Source organism: Mus pahari, chromosome 8, assembly GCF_900095145.1.
Source record: "Mus pahari chromosome 8, PAHARI_EIJ_v1.1, whole genome shotgun sequence".
NCBI lineage: Eukaryota > Metazoa > Chordata > Mammalia > Rodentia > Muridae > Mus > Mus pahari.
This window is the reverse complement of record NC_034597.1, coordinates 6900243-6912385: the sequence shown is the minus strand read 5'-3', so window position 1 is coordinate 6912385 and position 12143 is coordinate 6900243. Positions and strand designations below refer to the sequence as shown.

Below are 12143 nucleotides of genomic sequence, written 5' to 3'. Positions count from 1 at the left end.
AGAGAACATGCTTAGTTCAGAAGTACAAATGAATGCATATATTTTTTAACTAACAAGTATTCAAGAATATTAGAATATATTAGAGAGAATAGACTATGGCTGGCACCACCCAGGTCCAAGACATCCTTGATTTGGGACAGGTATTGTGCCACTATAGTGCTTAGTCAATTAAGAACAAACATTCAAGGCAGAAATTATTGAGAAGCAAGGAAGGAGAGATTACAAATGCAGTCACTCAATTTCTCAAACATCTTCTTTTCCATATTAGAAACGCGAGGTCTCTGCCGGAGACCAACTTCACAAATGGTATTGGATCTAACCAGCAAAGAGAGCTCTGGAAGACACAGAACCCAATGTCAATAAAACCAGATGCTAGAAGTGAGGGGTGGGATGGGAATGTAGCACGGATCATCACTCTGCACTCTGTCCCTCTCTTCTAATTTCACTTAGCTCCCTTGTCCCCTGAGACTGAATGCCACCTTAGAAACTGTAACGTGCTGCCTAATGGTCCATGTTCTCTAATCTACAGCTTCTTTTAGTTTCTTATTAGCTTTTGATAAGCACTTTGTTATCAGAAATGACCAATATCTATAGTCACTTTTTTTCTTCCACTAAACAAAGTCTTTCTTCTCCTTTTCTGCCTAGGGTCTATAATATTAAGCTCTTATATGAACTCATGCTTGTTCTCAGTGGATGACATTACTTGCTCTCTTCAGAGGCTCCCGTATCACTTCTTCACACAGATACCCGGCCCAGCCCCCACCCCATGTCTCAATCCAAAAAAGACGTTAATTAACTCACAGACACAGCAACTCTGACAGGCAGCCCCTTCCTTGGAAGCTGTTGTGTTTGCATCCTTATTCTTCAGCTCTTGCCTATGACAAGAATTCCTGGCTAAAACTCACCTCCCCCCTGCCTGTGCAACTCATTTTTCAGGTTCACAGGACAAGCTCACTGGTGGCTCACTGATTGTCCAGGGCCCTCACACACATCCAGAGTTATGGTCACTTGAGGTGAGAATGCCTCTGTGGCTCCAAAGGACACAGAATGCTTGATGCTACTGCTGGTTTTCACTGAAATGTATTGGTTCCCAGCCTGGGAATCAGAAAGATGAGCACAGTAGCCAAGTAACATGGCTCCCCTCCCCTGCTCCATCCTTACCCTATCTACAACCCACGTTAGTTCCTCCATCTCTCTTTCTGGTTTTTTAACATTGCCCTTTCACTTTTCCTAGAACCTTACGTTAGCTGGGGTTTGTGGGAAGCACTTCTCCCTTTCATTCTGTCTTTCCACCATCCCTTCTACCCCAGGCTGGGGTTCCAGAGGAAGTGAGCTGATCTTAGTTAAGCTGGAGACAAAGCTGCCTGAGGCCACAGATTTAACCTTTCCTGCCACAAACCAGGATTTATTCATCCTTCCCTCTGAGAGCTAGGGAATGATTCTTTCTTTCAAAAATATTGATCATGGCCTGGGGAAATCATAATTTCCCTTCTTTCCCTGGATTACAGTGCCCACAGCTAAAAGTCAAAAGTGTGCCTGAATAGTACACCTGCTCTATAGGACATTATCTGACTGCATGCCTGGGTAAAGAGGGCATAGATGGCTTCAAGGATAACTAGCACTTTGAAACAGCTGCACCTTGGAGGACCACATGGTTTTGTGACAGCCAAATGCCAAGTCTGAGAGATGCACAGAATGCTGGCAACCCTAATGGAAGTCCCACTTGTACAGCCCAACAAGTGATCCCCAGAGTGAAGACCACACTAGGTAGATTCCAGGTACCCTCATTCTTGCTTTCACTTCCAGGTTCTGTGACAGGGTCAGGGTGGGGAAAGAGTATTCTGATGCTATCGCCCTCTGAGTTCTTGAAGATACTTGTATTTTCGTGTACCCATATTCTCTAGATTACAAACTGTTCTTATCAATTTGGTCTGTAAGGGACTTGGATGCACTGCCCACATGGAGGGCCACAGATCTCTACGGTCTTACCAGATTCTACCCTCAGATGGAGCTGCAAAATGTTTTTCCCCCCAAGTTCCCCCATGTGCTCCCAAATTATCAGTGTCAACACACCCTGGGCACATGTTCCCACACCCCCTACATCTTCTTGGCTCTTGTTTCTTGGCAGCTTTTAAAGAGTAGCCAGCAAGGAGAGAGTAAGGGGGGTTTTGGTGGTCCTAGTTTTCTGTCTAAGGGTTCTTTATAAATCCATGCCCATTCTTAGGGGGATGAAACTCTTTACGTTCATGGGCCCCCAATCTCAGTGCATCCGGACTCTCTTGCCTTTGTTCTCCCCTCACACCTTTAGCTGGGTTCCAGAGAAACATTCCTTTCCTCATTTCACCCAGCAGGTATGCAGATGCAAGTAACCATGGATTTTGGAGGTCTTTTAGATAGGCCCATTGGAGGGGTAATACCAAATGGCCCCACTCTGCTTGAAGTAGCCAGATAGATCAGTCATCTCAAGTCACCAACAGCAGTTATAGCTCTTCAGAGAGGAGAATAATGAGAACAGGAGATGCTGGCTGGTCAGACAATTTGGTAATAAGTACTTCCGTGGTTGTTCTTTGTCAGAAGCTAAGAATGCCCGTTGTTCTATGCTAGCCGGAAGACAGACATGCCAGAAGTGGTTAGGGGCTCCAGTCCCCAGTACAACTTCCTATTATCTTTCTTCTTTTACATAGCTCCCTGGAAGCTAAACATGAGTGTATAAACAAACTAACTATGAACATCTAGCACATGGACAACTCGTGGGAGGCCAGCTAGACGGACCACCTCTTCTCCATGCCTCAACCCAGTGTCTTCCACAAGTCATGAGAAATCTCTAAACTAACAGCTCAAGGTCAAGTCTTTTTTTATTATTATTATTATTATTATTTTCTTTATTTACATTTCAAATGCTATCCCGAAAGATTCCCATACCCCTCCCCCCACCTCTGTTCCCCTACCCACCCACTCCCACTACTTGGTGACATGCACCTGCTACAGATGTTCTTTGTCTTCAGCTCTCACCTATCTTACAACCAACTCCTTTCTGAAACTTGCCATCTTTGTTAAGGTTTCTATTGCTTTCATAAACACCATAACCAAAAGCCATGTGGGGAGGAAAGGGTTTATTTCAGCATTTCACATCACAGTTTACCATCCAAGGAATTCAGGGCAGGAACTTAGAGTCGGGAACTGAAGCAGAGACCATGGAGGAGCGCTGCTTATCGGCTTGTTCCAATTGGTTTATTCAACCTGCTTTCTTCTGTACCCAGGATCAACTTGCCCAGGGGTGGCACTATCCAGAATGGCTAGGCTCACCCACATCAATCACTGATTAAGAAAATGCCCCCATGGGCTTGCCTCTATGTCAATCTTATGGAGACATTTTCTCAACTGTGGCTGCTCTTCTCAAAGAACTTTAGCTCAGTTAAATTGAAAACAAAAAACAAACAAACAAAATACCTCATCCTGCCTTTGTCCATTAAATTCATTCTTTGCTTTCAAAAGCCACTGATCCAAGATGGCTTTGGTGGCCATTGATTGTTAGGGACCCTCACACCCAGCATTTGCTCGCCTGAGGGAAGAAAGCCTCTGTAACTGTCAAGTAATCCCCCCCCCAACTTCTATCATCCCTATACACATGGGCACCCACTGGAAAATGCATGTTACATACATGTACACAAACAAACCTCAAATATTTATAAAAATAGAGACAATACACTGAACTCCATGTGCCTAGTTCTCTGCTTTCACACGGCCAACATTGCCTCATTCGTCTATTTCCCTTCTTATGTATCCCCTTCCTTCAGGAATTAGATAACAAATTATGTACAATATGTTTTATATTCATGTTTCAACATGGTTCTTGAAAAATATGTATTTGCTTTATTAAATTATCATTAAAATTATGTAAAAGTAGATTGAGTGTATTCTGTGACTTTATTTTACAAACCCAGAAAAACAATCATCACATGTTCTCTCTCATTTGAGGCTCCCAACTCAGAATCTTCAGGTGTGAGGATAAAAACCTCTAGTGATTGCAGAATCCATGTAAACAAAAAGACATCACTGTCCGGAAGAGGATCAATAGAGAGAGGAATAATAGTAGGATACAAATAACCAGAAGGAAGAAATCAGAAAAATCGTGGAGCTCTAATTAGGGAAGGGGGGAAATATAAATAAAGCAGAAGAGGGAGGGGTAAAATAAAGGTAGGGATGTATGGAGAAGTCACAATGAATCAGAGATGAAAATGTTCTATCTGGGCTGACAATGCCCACCCAAGAGCCATAAACCATTTACAAAGACCCCAATACAAAAACGAAAGCCTTTTTATGAGTTTTTGGTCAGGGCAGTTCAAGAGACTCCCCAAACAGAATAAGCTATTGCTATTGTTTTCAGTTGCCCTCTACCTCGAAGGTGCTAAAGAAACAATGTATCTCTATCCTGTTGCTAAAGATACGGTGTACTGCAGAAAGAGGGCCTAAAGGATCCAAGCTGGATCTTACCTGAATGCCCTCTCCCTGAGGACTAGCTTTCATGGTGCCAAAAGTCTCCTGTGCAAGCTTTCCAATAGGAGAAGCAACAATCCTACCCATCTAAGATGCCTTGAGACTACATCAATGACCAGTATGGGATAATAACCCTAGTGACACAGTACTGGTATGTATACCTTGGGAGCAACCAAATGCTCTCTAACTGGACTTAAGATCTGTCCAAAGAGACAGAAACTACACTTGATACTGGAAACATAGCCTGCTACCTATGGCTAGTGAACACATGGATCGTAGTGGAAAACCCACAACTGCCACTTCTAAAAACCAGCACCATCCCTAATTACACTCTAAATCTCTGTCCACAGACATACAGGTAAATACAGTTCTCACTCCATACCACAGAAACTTTTGTTTGCAGTCTATCACAAAAAAACACAACCAATCAAAATTTGTAGTTATAGAGGCCAGTCCTAACTGGTACGTCTACACCTACTACATGTCAGGGTCAGAACACATAGAAGAGGGAGCGAAGAGATTGCAAGAGACAGGGGATCAGGGAATTTGCTGTGACATTATGTCTCATAGAAGTATCATGAAGTCTAACCACCAAGGCTGATTAAACATAAACTGAACAAGGACAATACCAATAGACATGTGGCCATGAAAGGGGGCAAGCTTATGCAGATTCAACCCTAGATAAGGAACTACCAGCAACTAAAGAATACTGAAAGCAGGAGAAATAGTTTTCCCCAAGGAAGAGTACACAAGTTGGCTAGCCCTGACAACATACACATATACTTCTCTAAGAAAAGTTAGAGCAAGCCTTGGCCCTTTGAAAAGCATGCACGGAAGAAAAAACAACTGTAACCTCGTATTGTCTCCTAACACCTCTGAGCCACATCCCTTTGAAAAGATAGGAACCACCTTCCTGTGAGACATGGAGTAAACTGTCTCCTCCATCAGTCTTTCTCCTGGTTTGTTTCAGTAGCAGTGGGAGGCTAGAGGACCTAAGGCCCTATGTGTGTCCTTATCCCTCTATTTGCTTCAAGATCCAGAGCCGGGACTGGAAAACTGGTCAATGGAATCAGGGAGTAACTATCTCCAGCTTGGAGGACATAGGGTTTCTGACTCAGTGACTCAGCTTTGCCTGTAATGACAAAGTAGCCACAGGCCAGATGGAAATGAAAGCATGTGGCTATAAAAATAAAAATAGAGAGCAGGCCAGATTGGCTTGAGGACTATGGTTTGCTAACTTCACATTTAGAAGCTTGATCAGATGTAAATGCAGGCTTTTGGCTGAGCTGTGTCCTAAATCAAGTGGCATACACCATCAGGTGGTCCCTCTCTGTGGGATCTCCATCCTTTCTTGCCCTGGGACTGCAAACCTACAATGCTGGCTGAAGTTTGTCTACAGTATGAGTTGTCCCTTCATCAGCAATTTGTTTACCTTGAGACAGAATTTAAAATAGAAAGGAAGAAAAATGATTGATTCTCTTCAGAAACCAGTCTTAAAACAATGAATGGGTTGCTTTGCATGCTCTGAGGGTAATCAAAGAGTGATCTATTTTCTTTAGTATCAGTATTAACTCTGGGATTCAATGCTGTTGCCCTGCTGTGGTGGCATTCTTAGTGATGCTTCAGGGACAGCTTCAGCATGACTCCCATTCTTTCAGACACTGTCAGTAATCTCTGGCAGTGCTGTGCTGCCTATACCTCAAAACAGAGCAACCCCAGCTTCTGCAATTTCTGCCCTGGACCAATCAACTGTGTCTCCTCAGAAACATGGGGAGAGAACTTGAATGCTGCTTGATTAGTTTCTAGAGTGATTTAGTGAGTATATTTTTAAAAGAAAAAAAATTGTCCTGGGTTTAGACTCCCTGACAGTGCTATTTAAAATACTGACTTGAACTAATCTTTTCTATCTTTCTCCTCCTTTTTCCCATGCTGAAAATCCCAGTTCCAAGGCCACTGTGTGATTACTTGGTTGGCTTTGGTGCCATGAATAAATGCAGCCAAGACTAAGGAGGCTGGGCCAAAGATCAGCTTAAATGATCTGGAGAGAACAAGTTTAGTTCTTAGGAATGGGTTTTTCCATCTTTGGATTCCTTTGCATAGCACATTGGGCATTGGTAAGTGATAAGTGTCATTGATAGGTGGCCGCAGTCTTCCTATAATGGCTCCTTCAGACCATAGATGTAGGCTCCCTGGGTCTCAGAAGGAAGGAAAAAGTGCAAGTCAAATGCCTGGGCGGGGGGAATGAGGGGTGAGACAGGTAGTGGCAGTGAGGGTGTCTCTGCCTGACAGTCGGAGGCTTCTGTGACTGTACAGGGATGAAAGGACCATCTCTGAACAAAAGTCATTGCAGAGAAAAACTACAAGCAAGGGGGAAGACAAGGGCCATGGCATTCATGAGTTTAGATCTTGCTACATACACAAAACTGTATTACTATGTCACACCAACATACAGCTTAATAAAGAGTTGAAGAAATGAAGACTGTCATCAAGAAAATATAAGTGCATAATATTTGATGTCCCATTCACTAATGTGAATTATACATGAAACACTGACCATAGACCAGGATGTGTAAGATTCTGGGAAATCGAAGGTAAGAGACTGGCTCTACCCAGGAGAGACACAGGCAGATGAAAGCTGTTTAAATCGTGGGAGTGGAAGAGGAGGCTATGCACAGGGAAGCCTCAGCCAGGCCTCTATGGAGGAAGGAGCTGACAGCAGTTCAGGGCAGCATGGTTACTTCACTATGTAGCCTACCTTCCCTTAGAAGAATGGGACTGTGCTCATATCTGTTGACTGCAACTGAACCCCGGCTGTGAGCATCCTGTTCCCCAGGTAGGGGGACCCCCATGGGTGTACTGTGAGATACCACTACCTCATCAGAAAAGGGCTGTGGCATCCTTCACTAGACAGTGTGACCTGATTCCTAACCCTTCTTAAAATAAACAAAACTCACCCAGCCCCACCAGAAACTATTGTGACGAAGATGAGAATATTCTAAAGATGAATTTGTGGTCCTACCATTATCTACCAGACTTTGAAACAAGGAAATCCCAAGAAATTGAAAGTTTCCTCAGAAATCCCATGCTAGGAGGAAAAGGCTGAATCTTGGTGCCAGAGGGGGATTTGTCTCCTGGACAGAGATACAGAGTTCAGACAGCTTCTCGGATCACCTTGAAAGATTAGAGCCTTTCATAACTCATATCTCCTCCTACGTAAAAGCTGCTCTTCCCTTAGGATCCTGCAGACCTGCAGGCTGTAAGGGCCACGGGGCCTTTGTACCCCTCTTCCCAAGGTGGGCACATTGACCTAAGTCTCTTTACCTGCTTTTCACTCTTAATTTGGCTCTTTGGTGGGCTTGAGGCAGATGTGTGGCCAGGCTGGCTCAGTAAGACTCTCACATGAGCTCCCCAGACCTCCTCCTATCCCCTCTCCCGCTGCAATCCTGCCTTTGTGCTCAGGCCAGGGTACTGGCTAGAGTTGCTCTCAGGACACAGGAAGGGAACCAATGATGGCAGCAGGAAGAGTGATTTAAGAAAAGAAATTGGCTTCACTGTCTGGGAAGAAAGAAATTCAGGGGAGCCTGCATCGGAAAGACCACAAGGACTTGCCTTCCAGGAAGGCACAAGGGAAATCCATGGAGTGGGAGGCAAATGTGTCTATGAACACCTTCTGAGGTAGAAACTTTCACCTTATAAAACCAGGATTTCTGCTAAAAAGGAATTTGTACTTAAATTGGCTTATTCTCAATATCACTTTACGAAGAACATAAAAGTCAAGCATACTACAGTCTTTTGTGGGAGGCTTGAGCTTCTGATGTTTACAAATGTATTTCTTGGTATTTAGGATGCTCTAGGACAGTGTGAAGCCTCCAGTACCTCTGCTTCAGCTTCACCATCTCCTCATCTTTGCCTTGTTTGCCAACACAGCAGGTGAAGGGCAGCTCACTCTCTCTCCTCTCTGAGGGATGGGTTCCTGCTTTGTTTACCTACCTGCAGCTGCCTCTGGTGTATACATCAGTGGTGCAGGCCTCACTGTGGCTATGTGCCAACAAAGCAGAAGCAGGCTGCTTACTTTTTTTTTTTTTCAAGAGAGGGTTTCTCTGTGTAGCCTTGGCTGTCCTGGAACTCACTTTGTAGACCAGGCTGGCCTCGAACTCAGAAATCCGCCTGCTTCTGCCTCCCAAGTGCTGGGATTAAAGGCGTTATTTTTTTTTTTTTAATCAAAGAGCCTGGCCTATTTCCTGTGTGATAAGCTTGTGCTTAAAGTAAATTCACTAATAGAAAAAAAAAAAACCTTAGAGGAAGAATCCAACACAATACTATCATTTAAGCATATGAGGGCATTTAAGGAAAGGAGGAGGAGAAGAGATTGAGGGATCAAATTCTCTCCCACAAGGTAGCTTGACTTTCCTCATACCGGGTCCTTCAGGGACAAGACGGCGTGTTTATATGGCTTCTAGGACAAAGTTGGTTCCCTGTCTCCAACTCATGTCACCACAGGTAATCAACTTCCTTCCCATTTGTTATAACAATTTAGATTCTGCATGTGTGAAAAGAAACTTTTGTTGTGCCCAAATATGAAAAGGCTGCAGAATGTTGAAGATAGGAAGGATAAGTTCATTCTGCCCCCATAGATGATTAAAATGATGGCTTTGCATGGTCAGGTGACTGTTTCAGATAGAAAATGCAATTTAGGGAGCAGCCTTCTCAAAAATACTGGGACAGATCCTTCAAAGGCAGGCTGCAGTATACATATTTTTAAATTAAAGACAACAGTTATTCTTAAGCAAACATGTAGTGACAAGGAAAGAGGTGTATCAGTCGGCCACCTGGGACTAATAGCCACAAAAGGAAGAATGGGATATCAGAGGTAATGTGGATCCATTTGGTTAAGCATTACCCTTTAACAGTAGGCAAAGACCAGGGAGCAGGGTTGGGAGGAACACATCTCTCATGGATAGGTTGTCTACATGGAGAACACATACCTTCTTAATTTCAGATTTCAGGTTACATGGGTTGCTCTGCTGGCTGAACAGGGACTTCTTGAATCTCTCTATAACCCTTCTCTTCAGATCATGGTGCAGAGCTGGAGGGAGCTGCAGAAAGCAAGAGGACAGCCGTTATAACCAACTTCTCCACAGTGCATCAGCCCCTATAGCATGTCAGGCCAGCATGACAATACACCCTCAAAACCTAAGGAAGAATCTGAGTTAGCAAATTATATGCTATAGTTTTCATCCTCTGTATAGAGGGGTGACTCTGCTTTTTTATCTTGTCACAGTTACCCTTACTGATACCACTCTTCACATAACAGCTATGCAAAGCACATTCCATTTAGTAAAGAGCACCCTTGACAAGGGAGGTACATTCTATTCATGTGTGGTGTCTGTCACATGTCAGAACCACACCAAGCACCTAGCAACAGTCTTCAGAAAATCTGATACTTTGGACCAGGAAACACAAAATCTTGACAGTTCTGTATCTGCCTGTGTGTCTTCCCGTGACAGTGCCGCTAGACAGAAACAAAATCCTAGGGGCCAACATTCCCAGGAAAGCATGGATTGGCATGCATTATGACCTCGCTAGGATGATGTGGACTGCATAAATATATAGGCAGTCACTGCAGAGTCTCAGAAAAGAGGGGGATTTAAAACAACCACCCAATTACAGGGCTTTGCAAGCAGGATTTACATGGGAAATCAGAGTTCAGGTGGCACAGAGGGTGAGGTGAAGTCTGGGAGTAGAATACCACAAACGTAGGATCAGAATTATCAGGGCCTCATCTCAATATGCCTTTTTTTTTTTTTTTAATAGCTCAACATTAAAAGGAAGAGCTGAGGAGAAGGGTGGGCTGGGGTAAAACAAGTGCTCCCAATTAAAAAAAAAAAAAAAAAAAAAAAAACAGAAAACTATAAACTCAAACCAAATGATGACCAAGACAGGCAGGAGCCCTGCAGAGACGATCATGCCCCAGCTCTGCTTCACCATCTGGGACTTCAGCTTGGGTTGCTACCTTGTAACTATTTGGAGGCAATAAAAATATGTGTACCACCTGGAAGGAAGTCTGATTCAAAGCCCTCCAAATTCACGATTACATGGACTAACAGAGGAACATGTACGGCGAAGAAGACAATGAAGGTTTTAGCATTGGTCTCTTTGCAAGGGGAGGGGTGGAGCACTGAGAGGATGGACACCCAGCCTAGTAAGATAGGACTTGGTGATTCCCTATTGCTTCCTACCGGAAGGCGGCTCCACCTCCCTGAAGCAAACAGCAGAGGGCAGTGGTGCCCTAGGTCCAGTTAGCAAGCTCCAGGCTTTATTGCAGCAAGTCTGTGAAAGGGAAAGGCTTGCTACAAAAGCATATTGAAGATGTGGATCCCCAGGGGGCTCAGTCTAAGACTGGAAGGTATCAGAGTAACTGTCACAGAGATCTTGACAAGCCTTGCTATTTATTTAACTTGATAAGCCCCTGGCTAACTTGGAGGTTCATCTATTGCCCCTGAATTCAATGGAAGAAACACTTGAGCTCACTCGAGTAAGCTCACATCCCTAAGATAGGCAGTACACGCAAACCACCGTGTCTCAGTGAGATAAATACTGTTGTCACAGTGTCCCATCCATAAAGCTTTCAGTAAGATTTGAAAACTACATAAAATGGTGATGGCTCATCTGTATATGAAGTAAACATAGTCAGTATAAAAACAGAACCGCAACCCACGGCTCATGCTTGCAAGACACTGAGAACACTCCTTTGTGCTTGCATTCTTGCAACTCTTCCACAGCAAACTTGCAAAGCAGGTTCTGTTTCTAGATAAGTAAAGGATGGGTCACACACCTTCCTTCTGAGGTGTGTTTGTATCAGCCTTATCCCTAAGCCAACACCACTAGCACAGGGCTGCCATACTGTACTTCACAGCTTATAAACATTCTCATGGACTCGTTACATCTGACACACACACAGCCTGCAAGAACACCCATTTTTCTAAAAAAGAAAATGGTTCTAGAAAAGATAATATGTTCTTCATTTCAAACCTGGAAATAGTTTTTATTATACCACACAAAGTAATAAAAGAAGAAAAAGATCCTGGTCTGCATGTCTTCTCAAACTTACATCAATATGAATTCTTTCCAAAACCCTGCATTCTCTACCTAGTTATATATTAGCAAGGCACCAGCAGTTTGCATGGCTCCACTGGATAAATAGTAGACCAAAATAGCACTTTATTCTATTTTGACATTTTACTGCTTAACATTTTTTCCCTAAATGTTAAAAGCAAATGTTCTAAGATTACCATTTAAAGAAATAAAATCTCACACCTCTCTTAAAATTCAGAATCCCTAAAAACAGATTTGATAGGAGAAATGGAGTCATGCTTTGTACTGCTGCTGCATAACCCAGTGTGGCTCACTGAGAGCCTGGGGGGGACATCTGCTGCTGCTGCCAGCACCCCAGTGATGGGTAATGCTGCAGGTCCTCCCCAATCGTCCTTTCTCTTCTCATGTTGTAATTTTTTAAGTTGTTAGATGATGACTTCAAAGCATTTATTTAACAAACTGAATAAAGTATAGTAGAGAATTAAAGCCAGCCAGATTCCTTCCTGGAGTCTTACCTGCAGTCAGATTCCTTCCTGGAGTCTTACCTACAG

At 43.5% G+C, this 12143-nt stretch overlaps 1 protein-coding gene across 1 annotated transcript in view; it reads right to left on the bottom strand.

The window, feature by feature from the left end:
• Nek10 (NIMA related kinase 10) overlaps positions 1 to 12143 on the bottom strand; it is a 177624-nt gene that overhangs the window by 8801 nt on the left and 156680 nt on the right. The window contains exon 31 of the mRNA XM_021203868.2: positions 9483 to 9593. Within this exon, the coding sequence (XP_021059527.1) occupies positions 9483 to 9593 (111 nt within the window). The remainder of the gene's footprint in view (positions 1 to 9482; positions 9594 to 12143) is intronic.